The sequence below is a fragment of the Neovison vison genome, chromosome 3 (genome assembly GCF_020171115.1).
Source record: "Neovison vison isolate M4711 chromosome 3, ASM_NN_V1, whole genome shotgun sequence".
Lineage (NCBI taxonomy): Eukaryota > Metazoa > Chordata > Mammalia > Carnivora > Mustelidae > Neogale > Neogale vison.
The window spans coordinates 87400398-87417997 of record NC_058093.1 but is presented as its reverse complement, the minus strand read 5'-3'; the positions used below and the strand labels follow the sequence as shown (position 1 = coordinate 87417997).

Here is a 17600-nt window from a genome sequence, read left to right as displayed (position 1 = left end):
TACCATCGAGCCCATTTAGAAGATGTGCTCATTTCTTGTTACATATGCCAGACTTCATTCTTTGTCATTCAGATATGCTTTTTAAACAACATATATATTCATTTTCTGAAAAGAGAAAGAGCGATGTGCATTTAAATTCACTCCTAAAGAAGATTCTTTTAAAACAAATTAAAATTAAACTTGATGGGCACCCATCAGTCAGTTGGCTATCTCTTTTTCATGGCATCAAACTGCTAATTGCCCATTCTCCTTAAAATAATAAACCTTCAATTGATATTGATTGGTAGATCATGAATGAGGGCATTAATTATAATATAATTTTTATAATTAATACCAATCCATTTCTTCACAAGTCACACACTTTTACTAACTGAACTCATCCATTAATGGTTGAATGATAGTATTTTGCTCAAATCACCCCCCCAAAAATTCTTTATTTGGTTTTAATGTTTGAATTTTGCAATTAGTTCTGAATCTTTCAAAACACTTTCATGTCTTCAATGTGTCTCCCATTTTCACATCAGGTATATGACATGGGTACGTTAAGCACTGTTTACCATTTTGTTTTTCATAAATAGGGATACTGAAGCATACCGGGTAGGACAAATAATGTGCTCTTGACTGTGCCGCCATTTTGAGAGGGCATGGACTAGAAACTTTAGCTCCCAATGTCAAGCCTAAAAATTTTCCAACTGGGCAATGTCTCACAGAGCTCAGAAGGTGATTATAGTTTATGTTAAAAGATAAACTGAGGCATATTAACATTAAGAGTTTATATGAGCAACAATTGATTCAAATAAGGCATCGTCGAATCTAGAGATAAAATGGAGTTGTGTGGAGCTGTAGAAAATTATAGACTTACAGGCTAAAGGGAGCAGGAACAGGAAGTTACAAAAGACAAAAGGGAGCTGGTGATTGCAAGGTCACTTCCCTGTAGGGGATAGCAGGAGCCTATCTAATGCTGATCAGGGGATTCCCCAACTGACTGGTTTAAGAATCCATTTCTAGAAGAGCCAAAACTATAATTAAGTCTCAGTTTTGGCATACAGGCATAGTATAAACTACTCCTTCTTGGGCCTGCTGTCTAGTTTTTAATACTTAAGTCACACACAACTGAACTCTTTTCTAAGTGTGGTCATTATCAATAGCAAATATCCTGAAATTCTTATATTGATAGTTGGAGAAACTGTAGTCTATGTACCCATATTCAATTCCTTATCTGTATCTTCTCTTGCCTTCTTTGCTCATATCTTCTTTCACTTCTTTCCTTCCACGTCTGTGCTTCTCTCAGTGTGTCATCTGATTAATGACAGGGAAATGAAAAAAGGAGGGTGGTAGATTAAGTCTCTAGGACTTCCTGTGGGAAAGATAGAAAAAGCTTTGAAGAGTCAAGAATTCCTTGAACGAACTATCCCAATGAGTTCTTTGTTTGTTTGTTTGTTTTCTCTTTACCAAGTACCAGAAGTCCCTTAAAAAAATGATGAACAAAGATCTCAAGTGACCGGCTCTACTGAAAACAAAAAAATTTATATTTTGAGAATCCTGCATCCTCACAGAATCTCCACTGAAATAGCTAAGTCAGTACCCCACCCTTCACAGGTGTGCCGTCAGACATTGGTCCACTCAAAGCTCTTCAGCAAGCTCCTATTGATGTCTGTCCTGATGAAATGCTGTCTGACATAGGTCCTCCATGCAACTGGCCATTTGTGAAATAAGAAAAACTTCAAATCAGCAGTGAAGGGTGCACATGGCTACTAAATCTTTGATTCCCAAATATGTATATATGAGTCTGCATTGCTTGAATGTATTCACATACATAATCCATATGGATGACATATATGTTCATACCAATATAGTTAACCATTGAGGTGTTATTCTGTTTCAACAGAATTCTGTTCCAACATTCCAAAATTCCAACATTCTGTTCCATGCTCAGGGGGAACTCTGTGACTAGATTATCCCAGTTGGATATTTTGGATACTTTTATAGACATACTAAGACCTTACTATTCCTGAAATTATTGCTTAATTGTTCAGGGACTTTGAGTTTTTAAATTCATTCTAATACATATTCTAGTATTTGAACTCACGTCTTGAATTTCAAAAGTTCAAAAATCACTCCTTTAGCAATAAATAACTTGAATGTAAAGGTAGTCTTTGAACCCTTGGCAACCATCAGCAAGATTTGGGCCACTAAAGAGATTATTTTAAAAGTAGGTGTTATAGAACCAGTTTTAGGACATTTATAATTTTGTAGTGGGTGGGATACCTGCAAAGATGACACACAAATTCAGAATTGTTCCATATTGTTTCTTCAGTGACTACCACAGGACACATGATAGATGCTTAATAAATGCTAACTGAGCTAATGAATAAAAAATAGATGAACAATTAGAGGACAAAATGAAACAGATGATTATGTGTTGAATTTTTTTCAGTGACCAAAGAAGAAAAGGCAAAAATTAATATCTAGAATTTTTCAAAGTGAAAATAGCTGTCTTTTCTCACTAATAAATAATGCATGTTCACTGGAAAGTATTCAAATATCTCACAATCATTCCTCTATTAAAGAAAACTAGTTTTAATGATTTAGTACATGTTGTTCATCCATGCACATTGAAGGTTGACATCTGTAAAAAAAAATTGGAACCAAAATATATGTGTATTTTGTTCAATGGCTAACCTTGAAAATTTAACAATATGTTGCTGATACCTCTCCATAATACAAGTGTCTCTTTTAACTGCCTAAGGTAGTTTATATTTTATATATCTGATAATGTATTTAGCTCTTTTGACAGATATTTTGGTTGCATTAAATTTTTTACTCTTATAAAGAGTATATCAATAAATATCTTTTAATATTTTTCAAGTTCAGATTTATTTTCTTGGCATACATTCTAAGACATGAAACAGGCATAAAATGTTGGTAGAATTATTCTCTGAAAAGGTTGTGTTAGTTTATACCCCCACCAACTACATACAAGCCATTGCCCTATAAATTAGTCTGGATAGAATTCATTTAATCTAATAAGAAAAATAATCTCTTGTTTTCTTTTTTCCTTACTGTTGTCTTAAATCTTAGACTATGTAGGGACCATTTAAATAAATCAGTTATTTGATAAATCACACATGGCCCACCCATGGAACATGTTCAGTACCAAATTGACTTCCCTCTCCTATCCAACACCTTACTGGAGTATGTCTCTGCAGTAGATATGAGTTAAGGAAATAAAAAGATCTCAAAATTGGGTTAAATGCACTTAGGAAAGATCAAATCTATGTGTTACATTAAAAAGAAAAAGCTTTTGATTATTGACCACTGTAATTACTTTTCATCCCCTCTATTCATGTGGATAATTAAGTAAATAAAACAGTTCACAAAGTATAGATCCTGTTTTAGGATGCATTCTTCAAGTCATCTTGCTACCAGTAATAATAAGACAACCTACCTATACTGGTTTTGAAGGCTCCAGTGGGATTGTCCACCACACACTCAACAAGCTGCTGACAAGATGTGTTGATGGGAGAAAGAATCTAGGAAACAAAGATATGCATCTAAGAATATACCATCAGTGATGTGAATAAAAACCACTTTATAGTTCCACAATTCCAGTCTGTTTATGTGCTAAAGTTTGTCATGGAAAAAGAAATTCCAGTTCTATAATCCTATGCCAAAGAGTAAACACTGGTCAATATCTCTTGTCCATGAAGAATGGCAGGATCTTTTGGGGAAGGTCCTGAAGATGTCATATGTCTCTTTATGGATTTGTTCAGCACTTCCATGTAGCCTGCCCCTGGGTATGAAACTGTCCATATTTTGAGGTAAAAGTGTAAAGATCTCCAGCCCCACTATTTTACTACTCATTATAAAAGGAGTGTGGTGAGCTACCGACTATGTTCAACTACTAAGAGATAGTAGTTGTGTTAGCTGTCTTGCTGTGTAACAAATAAACCCAAAGTTTAGTGGTTTAAAACGCCACACATTCACTATCTCACTGTGGGTTTGGATTCTGTGTCCAACCTAGCAGAGTCTTTTGCATCAGGGCCTATCTCTATAGATGTCTCTGGTGCCGCAGTCACATCAAGGGTCAGCTGAGACAGGATCCATTTCCAAGCTCACATTTACTAATTGGCTGGACTCAGTTCCTTACTGGCTATTGGAATAAGAGTCTCAGTCCCTTGCTGGCTCTTGGCCAGAGGCTACCCTCAGTTCCTTGCTATATGGGGCTCTCCAACATGGGAGCATGGCTCATCAAAGCTAGCGAGGAAGTCATTATGACAGAAGTTGCAGTCTTTTATAACCTAATCATAAAAGTGACATCCATATTCTATTATTAAAAGTAAGTCACTAGGTTCAGCCCATAGTCAAGGGGAGAGGATTAGACAATGTCATGAATACTGAGAGGCAGGAATGTTTGGAAGCCATCTTAGAAGGCTATCTACCACAACAAGTGATTTCTCAGTTGATGGCCGTAGAGGAGCCTAGGGAAAAGTAGGAAGGAGAATGCTGGGAAACAGTGGGAGAGGAATTCCTTGGAAAAAGGTGCACAATACCCTAGAGATAAACACAGTATCAATAAACATAGATGAGGGGCACCTGGGTGCCTCAGTTACTTGAGCCTCTGCCTTTGGCTCAGGTCATGATCTCAGGGTCCTGGGATCCAGCCCCCCATCAGTCTCCCTGCTCAATGGGGAGCCTGCTTCTCCTTCTCTGTCTACCCTTTCCCCTGTTCATGCTCTCTCTCTAATGTTCCTCTCTTTCTCAAAAAAAAAAAAAAAAAGTTCTTAAGAGAAAAACAGCACATAGTTAAATCTGGGGGTATTAGCTGGCCTGAGAAAGTGTTTTAAGTCCCAGGTCAAATCAGCATGTACCACGTCAAAGCAATAATGCCTCCAATTATGTATATATTGGGAAAAATCAAAACCACAGGTATTACTGGGTGACGATGGAAAAACCCAAGACAAACACAATAACTGATAATAAAGAAACACAACCTCAAGCAAGAGGGAAAATATTCCATGGCTAATGTAAAAAGGATCATAACTCTTATTCCCTTAAAATGCTGTATCTAACCATTAACATTGACAAAATGAAATTAATGATACTCAAAAGACTCTGAATCTGTATTTATCATATCAAACATTTATTTATCATTTCAAGGTGGAAATTTTGAGGTTTCTTTTTTTGGTAAAGAACATAGACCTAGTGTCAACTTAACATTTACCCTTACTTTGCACCCACCCCTCACTTTGATAAGATAGTTGGTTCAAGGGAGGGATATACTTGGGGACGATACAACAGAATATAGAAAGTGTAGCTTACAGATCCACACAGAAGTAGGGGGCTCGTTCTTATGATATCTTTGTTATTAGCACGGCTGTTCTAATAAGTTGAGCTAATCAGCTGAGCGTACGTGTGTAGGGGTTATACACGTATTTTCATAATAACAAAAATGAACAGAGATACAGCAGATAAATTGTCTTAACAGGTTACACTTGGTTTTCGTGTGAAAACTTACTAATTAATGCAAGTGTTGCAATCATTTTTATGACGTTCCCCAAAGATGGCACTTTAAGGGTTATGCCATATGCTGATTGACAGCAGCCATAATTCCATACAATGAGACTGTATCATATTGTTTGAAGTGAGGTGATATTCATCTCTTGAAACTGATCAAACATACGACTGCATCAAACAGTATTACAACATAATCAGGCTGTATGTGGGGACTGCCAAGGTTGATCACCATGTTGTACTCCTTTCCCTCGGACTTCTCTAACAGAAGCTGTGACATACCACTGTTTCCACATTTTCCTCTAAGAACTGCACAATCTAAGACAGAAGAAAAAAAATCCTGCATAAAATTGTGATTCTGTTATGCTGTGTGAGTGTACATCTGTAGACTGCTTTAGAATAACAAATTTACTCCTGCTAAGATCTCCCTAAATATACAAATAAGAATGTAGGAAGGCCAAGATAGAAAGCAAAGACCAAACAAGGTGAAAATAATTCAAATGCCCTTTGTTTGTTTTTTTTCAGTAAACAGGAAACTTGGAAGAAATGACTTAGAAAAAAATGCTTTTCAGTGTCTGTAACTCTCAACCATAATTTTTTTCTAATGTGCTGTTTTGCCAAACCACTTGATTTTTCAACAGACCTTGGGGCTATTTTGGCTTCGGAGGAAAATGATTAAGAGTCTGTCCCTACCCACTCTCAGTTGCTGCTGATTTTGGAAAGAAGAATGAGGATGGGTGTGAGTGAATGAGGGTGATTTAGCTATTCTCTTGGTGGCATTCTTAATGGCATGGAGTCCAATAACACAGTGGCTTGTAGAGTGATGCAATTTAGGGACTGCCCTTTTATGACTAGCCATCTTCCCATCTGCCCATGCATCCATGCTTCCATCCATCCACCTATCCAATAACCTATAAAAATGCCATTGAGATATTTGGGCAACTGTGTTCCAGAAAGTTTACAAAGAAACGGGGTGCTCAGATGAGAGTCATCTCTTCATGGTGATATTCATTGAGAGAATGTTAACAATCCTGGTTCTCCAGTGTGAATCCATGCAAGTCTCCAAGATGTTTTTTCAAAATTTCTACTTTAATTCCAGTTAGTTAACATGCAGCATTGTACTAGTTTCAGGTATATAATAGAGTGATTCAACACTTCCACACAATAATCAAAAAATTGCAAAGAAATCTAGACACAGAATATAAATAAGTCATTTTTTTTCCCTGACTACTGATGTTCTTTAACCCCCAAACACTTGAATATGTTTTCTACAAATGAGAACATCTTCCTACTTAACTGCAACACAACCAGTAAAAGCAGATGAACTTTGATACACTCCTGCCCTTTAGTCAACAGACCATGCTCTAGAGTCATTCATTGATGCAACAATATTTTTTGTTACCAAAAGATCCAGTTGAGATCACATGCTGCATTAAGTTGTCATGTCTCTTTGGTCTCCTCCAGTCTGGAATATTCTTCAGTCTGCCCTCGATTTTTTATGATTTTCATGCTTTTGGAGATGAGTCTTGTTATTTTGCAGAATTTCCTTTGGTTTAAGTTTGTTTGATGTTTCCTCATGATTAGATTCAGGTCACAGTGTCATAGAAGCAAGACTGAATTCCTCACAATGCATCATGCCAGTTCATGCATGATTTCAATAACTGATTCTGACTTGGTTCTTTCAGCAAAGTTCTGTGAGTCACAACCATTCTCATTATTTATCTGGAAAGAAGCATTTGCCTTGGACCGCATTCCTGAATGATATAGGTATAAAGTATGAAATATACATGACTATAGAATTGTTGATTGACAACTATTTTCTCTCAACATTTTGCAGATATTATTTTATTTTGCCTATTATGTTGCAATTGAGAAGTCTGTTGTCAATCTCATTAGCATTCCTTTGGAGATAATCTGCATTAATAGGTTGATGTTTGTCCTATTCCTGTTAGTAAATCCTTATGAAGTTTCTACAATAAGGGACTTTTTCATTCAAAACACCCTTTGTGTAAATATTTGTGTGTAAATATATATATATATATTTATATATATAAATATATGTATAACCTCGTATCTATTTTCTTTACAACCTCAGATTTACTTCCAAGTTCATGAATTCCACATAAGCTGTATCTAATACTCCCTTAAAACCACTGATGGCATTTGAGGGCAATATTTTACATTTCTAGAATTTCTAATTCGTTCTTTTTTCAAATCTATCTGTATCTTATTCTTAATGCTCTTATTTTTCCTTCTCTAATGCTTTAGACAGTTTAAATCCATATATATTACAGTCTTTCTGATTATTATTACTGATTATTATCTGATAGTCCCACACTTCCTACAAGTATAATTCTGCTGCTTTTTCTCTTTCCTAAATCTCTCAAGGTGGATTGTTACCTTGTATGTTTTGGAATTTTGAATGGTGAACTCATCTTTGATTGGCTTCAGCTGGAAACATCACATATGGCCTGGGATAAGTTTGTACAGCACTAGATTTGCTCTCAGTTTGCTTCTGTTTTGGAATACATTGACATCTCAACACGAAGTGTTAGAGGCCATGCACTTTGAACACCAAGCTCATATGATTTGTGTTCAATCGTATAAATCACATGGCATGTCTGTGTTTACAAATTCTCTGGGAAAGTTTATTTCCCACCTGGCACCCAAGGGTAGATACCTTACTTCCTTGTTTTCTCTTTGTGCTAGTTTGCAGATTATTTCCTGTCTACCATTTTACTGAAAGAGTAGTCCTTAAATGATCCTGGATTTTTCGAAGTTTCAGTTTCAATACCCCCTCCCTGCATCTCCCTCAGAATTTCCAAGACCTTGCTTTCTGTGTATCTCCGAGTATGAACATGAAAGCTCCTAAGTTTCTGAGACATAACCATCACCCTAGCCTACCCCAGTTTATTTATAGCCTGCCTTGTTAGTTTATGTCATTATCACATGGGTTTTCAGTTCTCTCTTCTTTTTGGTCCCTGGTGATGTTTCTTACTTTCTTGTGACCTCAGCCATGGATTGAAGAGCATTTATTTTATTGTATCTAGAATTTTAGTATTTGCAGTGGGAGAATTTTCAGGATATCTACACCATAATAATCCTATAACTGGAAGTCTCTTCTTGATAACCCATAGGCATCTTAATTTACCACAAACCATTCTGGTGGGCTTCCTCACAAATCTGGATCTCTGCCAGGGTTTCCCGTCTCAATTTCACAAACCAGAAAGTCATTCTGATCTTTCTTTCTCCTTCACTGTCTAATCAACCACGAAGCCCCCTTGATTTCTCCACTGAATCAAGTCCTGAGCTAATCCACTTGTCTCCACCTCCCATGCCCCTGCTTTAGTGTAAGCCACCACCATCTTCCCCTGTGACAACCTCTTAATTCTCCCCCTTCCAATCCATTATTATACTGCAGCCAGAGAAACTTTCTAAAATCATTCTGAGATATTTACTTTTCTGCTTAAGACCATGAATATCTTTCTATTGCCCTTTAGATAAATAAATAAACAAATAAATAAATCCTTAATATGGTGTATTCCATGTGGCTTATTCACCTCCATCACTAATTAATCCAACAAATACATACTAAGCAGCTACTATTGGGCATGGTACTTAGTACTGGGCTTATAGTGTGTACTAATTTGTCCCCCCAAAATTCACAGTTGACATCCTAACCCCTGATGTGATGGTATTAGGAAGTGAAGTGATTAGTCATGAGGGTGGAGGCCTCCTGAGTGGGTTTAATGCCCTTATAAAAGAGTTCCCCAAGATCATCCCTCCCCCTTCCATCATGTAGGAAAAACAAGCAAGATGACAGTCTATGTCGAGGAAGTGCGCTCTCACCAGACATTGAATCTTTCCAGACACTTAATCTGGGACCTCCAGCCTCCAGAAGTATGAAGAATATATTTCTGACTTTTATTAGCCACCCAGTGTAAGGCATTTTTGTTATGGCAGCCTGAATGTACTAAGACAAACAGCTGTAACACAGTGCCAGACTAGCTGGCTTAGTTAACAGAAACTTATTTTTCTCACAATTTTGGAGTCTTTGGAGGCTAGAAGTTCAAGATCAAGGCATTGATAGAGTCGATTTCTGGGGCTTCTCTTGTTGTCTTATAGATGGTTGTCTTCTCCCAGGTCTTCACATGAGTTTGTTTCCCTTTGTGTGTCTGTGTCTGTGTACTAGTCTTCTCTTCTTAAACAGACACCAGTCAGACTGAAAGAAGGCCCACTCTAATAACCTCATTTTAATTTAAACACCCTATCTTCATAGACAGTCACATTCCAAGGTACTGGGGTAGGACTTCAACATATGAAGTTTAGGAGAGACACAGTTCAACTCATAATACTGTAGTAAACCTCAACAACCACCATTCTCTTGGCACTTTCCTGTTTCTTTTGCTTTCCAGATACTTATCCTAAGAAGTGAGCTTCTCTTTCTTACCTCAGGGACTTTGCAAAGATTGCTCCCTTCATTTGGAATGCCTCTCTCCCTGCCCCCAACTTTGCTTAGCTCAAGGCTAGAGCTCCGCTTCAATGTCACTTCCTCACAGAAACATTTCCTGACTCTCAGATTAGATTAGGTCTCTGTGTTTTGTGTTCTTCGCATCCTTTTTGTACCACTTCCTATAATTCTAATTAAATGATTAACTGTATAATTAGTGAATTTCCTTGATCCTACAATGCTATGAGTTGTTAGATGCACCATCAATTTCAAAACACTTGTAGGCAGAGGAAAGAAATACTACTCTATTAGTCAGCTATTGCCATAATAATGTTGCATTTATAAAAGCCACTCCAAAATTCAGGGACTTAAAAAAAACAGCCTTTATTTTTCTCTCATGAGCCTGTGAGTTGCTGTAATTCTCTCGTTCAAGATTCAACTCCTGCTTCCCAGCTCTGGGTTCCAGGCTGACAGCTGGGTTCAGGTCTACTTCATGAATCTCTGTATTCTCCTAGGAATACAGGTTACCCAGGCCACGCTCTTCTCCTGGTGACTGAAGGTTCATGGGGAGGGCATACGTAATGCCTGTTAGAACCTCAGCTTAGACTAGGTACACTGTCACTTCCAGCCAATTTCATTGTTCAAAGCAAGTGACAGCCAAACCTAAATTCAGCACGTTGGGGACAGTACATTGCCTCCACTAGTACAAGGCACTGCGGAGTCAAATGGAAAAGGGCATGGGTGTATAATGTATAATTCTATGACAAGAAAGAATCGGGAGCAGTAATTCAATCTACCATAACTATAGTAAAGAGTATGTACATAAATTTTTATTTTGTAGATTTAAAATAGATTGTCCAAATAGTTTGTCTCTACAAAGATACACCAACCACTTTCTTCTAAATTACCAACAAACCTTCATAGTCAGAGCCTAAAGTATCTTCTGAGTCACACGTGGGCACCCGTAATTTTGCACCTCATTCTAGTGACCAGTCCTTTATATAACCCAGATGTGGGGCCAGACCTCTTTATAGTTGTGTAAGTTTAAGGCATACAAAAGGAGACTAATGTCCTATTTGCACTTGCGATTTATTTACAGTCAGACATTTCTCTCCCATAACTAACTCTCTTATTACTGGAATTAAAAACTTTTTTCAACAAAAATCAACAGAGTTTTTGACAGATACTTGACATCTGAATGAGAATCCTTCAAATGCATGTACCTTTCTAGCTTGCCAATTCTACAGTCCGTTTCCAATGTTAATTGTACTGTGGAGTATGTGACAGGCAATTCTTTTGAGTATATCTTGATAACAAAAGAAAACACAGGTTTATCTCTTGGTGGATACCTGTTCATCTCAGAGGGTCTGCGAAGGGCGGGAGTGTTTCCAGATGACATTTTAAGTGCAAGCACATCATTTCTCCAGTGACGAATGTGAGCTGCACTTAGGCCTTCTTAACTGCTCTAGCTCCAGGTTTTTCTGCATATGCAATAACTTTCATTTCAAAGTTACCTTGGAGTGTAATCTTTTGAAAGAAATTTGAAAACACAATTAGAGGTCTAAATTTAAGTTAAAATTCCACCTTGTATGGTGGTAGTGGTGTATATAACTCAAGCAAGAAAGTGTCTAACAAGACATACAATGTCTACTGTCTCACAACTTAATGCCTCTTCTTAATAGCTGGTAAGTTGTTGTTGTTGTTTTTTAAGAAGGATTGGAAGACCCGTCCTATTGTACCACTGGTGTGGTCATCCGAAATTATGTCCTGTGTTTCCTTAAGTTCCCTACTACCAGTGGGGGGAGAGTAATCCATGCGGGATGAGTAAACCTCCTTACCAGGGTCTGAGTTGGAGCTAAAAATGATAGATTCTCTCTTCTGAGGTTGTAAGGATCATATGAAGTATACAAGAGTCATCATTCCCACCACACTGAGATAGCCTTCCAGAGAAAAAAACAAAACAAAAACAAAAAGCTACGATCCGGACAAGGACCTAGAGAAAGATTGAGAGAGAGAGAGAGAAAGAACTGAGCCAGATCCCAGAGGACAGTGCTTGATCATGGAAATCTCTCCTTAAGGCCCAAGATCATCTTCTAGGACTTTTTGACACATAAGCCAAATTTTATGCCCGATTAATGTGAGTTGATTTTCATCTCTTGCAATCAAATAGAGAAGCAGAGTCCTGGGCACTACAAAGTAATAACTACCTGAACAGCATTATGGTTAGAAATAAAACCACGATAACGCAGCAACCAAAAATAATTTCTGAAAAACCCAAGTTCTTTATTTGTTTTGTTTTTGTTTTTTTGAAGATGAGGGGAAAAGAGATCCTTAAAAATCCCCCTTTGCCCCTCCCCGCCTCGCTGTTCAGGCGTGGCAGCTGCTTCTGCTCCTTTACATCTGTCTTGGAATTCCAGTCTCTCGTCAAGATAACCTCCTCCCCCAGATTTAACCTTTGGAACTTTTGTTCTCTCTCCCTTTCCTCCCTATTCTTTTGCCTACAGCCCCAAGGAACTTGTCAGTCAAAGCCAGACTCTCAAGGCAGGATGCACCTCAGAACACAAGGAACTGTTAGCAGGATGACACGAGTAGCCTCCTTTTCATCCCATTACCCCCTTCTTAAAAATGTTATAAAATGGGGTGATGCGGATTAAGGAAGGTACATGTTTTGATGAGCACTGGGTGTTATATGTAAATGTTGAATCACTAAATTCTATACCTGAAACTAATATTACACTGTTTGTTAACTAATTAGAATTTAAATAAGAACTTTGACTGAAAAAAAGCCCATAAAAGCCTCTCCCACTTCTAATTAAAATTTTTAAACAAAAATACATGAAAATGGGAATAAAAAATAAAACTATGAAAAAAAGGTAAAAAAAAAAACAAAAAAAATGTTATAAAATGAAACAAATATACACCTCAGGTTTGAGGTTATACAAATGTTGTTTAACACCTTTTTCCTTGTTAACCCCACGCCTTCCACGTACATATTAACTACCTAAAAACAATTTTTTGAGTCAACAAAGAAGAAATTACTCCTCAAATGAATTACTGAGTGAACAAAAAGGAATGTATGAATAAACATAAAAATAAGAAATGAAACATTTTGAGGAATTTATTACTAAGAAATTCATGGTCAATAAATGCTTGATTAAAAGAATACGTTTCTAAAATCCAAGTCTTTCCTTAGCATACATTAAAAAAAAAAAATTAACAAAAGGACTTTGAAGGCAAAAACAAGTTATCTATAAGCCAGAATGGAGTAGCACATTTTGTCTGCAGTTCTTGACAATAAGTTATCAAAAATACTTAAAATGCTTAAATCATGAATTAAAATTATTTGCTAATAGGGTTAGGTCCTAGCTGATAGAAGTCATTACCATTCACAGTGCCAGTTTATGGATAAATGATGCAATGAGGCAAATGGGGAATTCTAATGGGCTTCTGGGGAAAAGCTTTCCTTGACTGCAGAAAGAGGCTCAAGCAAGAGGAAGTCCCTTCTCCTGTTTGGAAAGAAGGATGTGATGGTTGGATTGCTGTGGTCCTCTGGTGAACATGAGGGGAGCAGTCAAAGAGAAGGTAACACATCAGGATGAAAGAGTGGAGAGATGCAGTCACTCTACATCTACTTCTAGCTGTCTGAAATGATCATTTTTCCATACTGAGCCATTCAGTTGAACCAGATCTTTCTGTTTTTTGCAACTGACAGAATTCTAGTCAACAGAGAACCATATAAATGGGAGGCTAGACATCAGAATTTGGGTTTGAGAGGAACCTCACCCGTTAGAGGTTAAGAAGCAGAACTAAACTGCTGTCTGTTGGTGGAAATGATCTGGTTGATCTGCTCCAGGTTGGATGGACTGGAAATCCAATGTTGTGTTTTTGTTCCTCAGTTCAAGGCAAAATTCAATCCCCAGGCCTGACTGACTACTTTTAGCAAAAAGGAATTAATTTCTTAAATAGAACTTTATATTCTAATAGAAACTTAGGTAGGTGTTGAAAAGCTTAAAAATGTCAAGTGTTTACCACAGAAAAATTCACCATTTTCCCCCCTCCAAGATCTCCTGTATTATGGGTTTTCTTGTTTCTTAGTATTCATTCTCAGATGGCTTCCATGTCTCCTAATCATCTCTTGTCCTTATTTCCTATTTCCATAAAATTCTATGCCTTCATTTTTAAATCACGCCTTCCGCAATGTCACCCTTGTCTGCCTTCCTTTGGCCTCATTCCCCAAATGTGGAACCTAATCAAGCCAGATTCATGTCTTCAAATTCCAGTGGACATTTGGGGTTACAGATGGAGATCACACTGGAGTGTAAGCTTAAAATGGAGTGTGATATACTCCTTTAATACAAAAACAAATTTAATAATCAACTATATTCCACCATGGGGAATTTGTTGCTGGCTACGTTATCTTTAAGACAATAGCTTATGTCCCTCCATCCTTTGACCGTTTTCTTTTTCTGTCAGGTGTATTGTTTTGTTTTGTTTCTTAATTTTTCCAAATTCTTATTAATTTCTTAAACAAAATACTTCTCCATCATGTACTCAAAATCAAACTTGTGGCCTACTCATGCATATCCAAGAACTCATTAAGGAGTTCTATCAATGGATTATATACTTTGAATTTCTATCCTTTAAAGCACAAAGCACTATAATAGCTTTGGAGTTAGCTTTTCCTTTAGATGATAAAAGTTTTAGAAAGTGCTTTCCTCAGTCATCTTTGTAAGCAGAAGGGGAGCAATTTAAGGATGTATCCTTCCCCACTTCACAGAAAACCCTGTGGGGATTTTTTTTTCCCCCTTCCTTTCTTCTTCTTCTTTCCCATCTTTCTTCTGCTTCTGCTTCTCCTTTCCCTTTTTCTTTCTACCCAATACAAAGACCGCAATTGTAATTTATTGTCAAAATCACAATTCAAATGAAGAACTGAGTATGAAATCTAGTCTAAAGGATAGGAAGAACCTGCGTACCGGGTGGTATGTCTCCCACTCCCAACTCTGCGACGTACGAGTGGTATGATTTTGAGTTGCTTCTTCTGAAGTTTGGGACTAAAGCTATGGTTTCCCAACATCACAAAGGCATTACAAAGACTTCATTAGAAAATGGATGAAAAAATGCGTCTTCAACTCTCAAGGACTAAAATGTGGTGGAAGGAATACCAGAGAGGTGATTCTATCAAGGGAGGGCCAAGAGAACAAGGAAGAACCCAGCTGTTAACTATCTGTGTTAAGAGCAGGAATTCAATCAAAGAGCAAAGCCTCAGACGCCACCACACTGGGGCACCAACAGCAGAGTGGGGCCAAAACTAAGGTTGGAGTTTGAGCTGCAGAGCTACTAAGATTCCTTTTATTTTATTTTGTAAAGGCAGATTTGATCTCTGAGGTGGCTGCAGGTCCCAACTTAAAAGAAATCTTACCCTGCTCACTGGGCTTTAAGGCTGAAGGAGCAAAGAGTTAATTACCTTGTTTTATTCGTCTCTTCCAAATTTTTCACATGGGCTTTTTCCTTAATTAGCCATCATATGAAACTGAAGAATATTTATTATTTATTATGTGTATTAAATTTTATGTCTTTTCTTCTTAATTTTTAAAATGGGTGAATTTATTACTTTTTCATGTTTTTCTCTTAAACAAGTAAGGTTTGTTGTTGTTGCTGCTTTTATTGTTTGTTTAGTGGTAGTCCTCATCTGACTCTTCTCTGGGTCAGTAATTCTTCATAAAGAGCAAAATGAGAAAAAGCTTCTGGCATGTTTTATATTAATTGGAAGAAGCAAATAGTTTCCCATACGTTTTTCTTATTCTTACTTCTTTTCTTTTTATCTCTTACTCAATTTAAATACGATACCTAGAAATGCCCACTCAGTATTGATTAAGTTATATAGCTTAAATTCAGGGCTCTATGGTAACTTATTAAAGTATATTTTATAAAGTGATTTTGGTTGTCAAGATAACATGACTATACAATGACTTATGCAGCCGTATGATCATTGCCGTGGTTCTAAGTCAGCTCCAAAGGGAACATGAAATGAGCACCTACATGCCAATTTCAATTTTGATTATATTACCTACCACAATTCATTACACTCCTTGAGTTCCAAAGGGTTTATGCCCTTAAGGACTTGCTTAACTTGCTTAGAAATTCGCGGCTAGCCAAGGTATTCAGAAGGAAAGCATGCCTGAATAATTCCTCCATTTAAAACAGTCTTTGTTTTCACATGTCCAGTATGTAGCATATAGTGATGCTTATTCATACTCCCACTTATTTTATGGATCCATGGCTTACTTCTAGACTGTAAATGCCTTAAAAGCAAAGAATGCCTCTATGGCTCTTTCTCTGTCTCCTGCAGTGCAAATGCGGATATCAAGCAGAAGCTTCACTTAAGAAGGTGGAATGGGGGCGCCTGGGTGGCTCAGTGGATTAAAGCCTTTGCCTTCGGCTCAGGTCATGATCCCAGGTTCCTGGGTCCGAGCCCCACATCAGTCTCTCTGCTCAGTTGGGAGCCTGCTTCTCCCCTCTCACTCTGCCTGCCTCTCTGCCTACTTGTGATCTCTCTCTGTCAAATAAATAAATAAAATCTTAAAAAAAAAAAGAACGTGGAATGTAAAAACTGATCCGCAAGTCTCAATCAGATTTCACTTAAGGGTTTCCCTGAGCTGGTTAATATCTGAATGCAACAGTCTAGGTTCTACTTGGAAATGATGATGCTTTTTAATGATTATGGCTTATGGCGCTCAAGCAATGTTAAGTTTTGTCTGGTGAGCCTCTTCATCGCACTTGCAGCGTCTGCTCTCTTTCCTCCTTTCCCTATGCTTTCTCCAAGTCTCCTTCTCTTTATTTCTCACATGTCTCTCTCTTTCTCTCTCTCTCTTTTTTTTTTTTTTTGTACTGTCTCTTCTACTCTGTACACTTAAGCAATTACTTAAGGAAAAGGAGTCTGATAATTTCTTAACTCAAAGGAAAACAAGCCTGGGTATATCTCTGTAACATAAGGACCCAGTGGATTCATTATTTGGGGGAGAAAAATCTGGCCAGAAAGATAATAGACAGAATTTTAAAAGGTAACAATGAGACTGAAAAAAAAATGTATCTACAGATCAGTTCGTTCACTCAGATAAGGTATTCTTAATGTTCTTAATGATACAGAAGTAGATATTCTTGGTTGATAGAATTTTAGAGGAAGCTGCTAAAACTTAAATGTTTGAGAAAACAGTTATCGTTAAATGAACACTTTATAGAGCACCCGTTGAACACTCAGCTGAGAAGGAAAACATCCAGAACATGCCCAGCTCTTTGGGAGTGTGTTTTCAGATTTCTGCATGTGTTTGTCTATAAAAGCATCTCGAGGGGCAGCTTTTTACTGATTCTACCTTGCCAGAAAAATCAATCTAGCAACCATCACTGGCTAATAAATGTTTTTATCACATTTTCCATCTTTATCGGGACATCTGAGTTTTTAGTTCCTCCTTCTTGAAGAAGAGAGCCCATGATAAAGCTACCTCTGGCCTTCAAGACTACGCCCACCGTGAATTGAAGGCCTCAGTTGTGGAGTTTCTCTAGTTTGTAAAGGAAGGGGAAAATGCCTCACTAAGAACTTGAGTTTGTAACTTTAAAAAACAACAGCCAAACCTGCTTG

At 37.4% G+C, this 17600-nt stretch overlaps 1 protein-coding gene across 1 annotated transcript in view; it reads right to left on the bottom strand.

The window, feature by feature from the left end:
- The window catches only part of GTDC1 (glycosyltransferase like domain containing 1), a 334720-nt gene that overhangs the window by 22669 nt on the left and 294451 nt on the right, over positions 1 to 17600 (bottom strand). The window contains exons 11-13 of the mRNA XM_044242544.1: positions 3449 to 3533; positions 1202 to 1357; positions 4 to 105 (exon numbers count right to left, since the gene is read on the bottom strand). Of these exons, the coding sequence (XP_044098479.1) occupies positions 1296 to 1357; positions 3449 to 3533 (147 nt within the window). The 3' untranslated portion in view covers positions 4 to 105; positions 1202 to 1295. The remainder of the gene's footprint in view (positions 1 to 3; positions 106 to 1201; positions 1358 to 3448; positions 3534 to 17600) is intronic.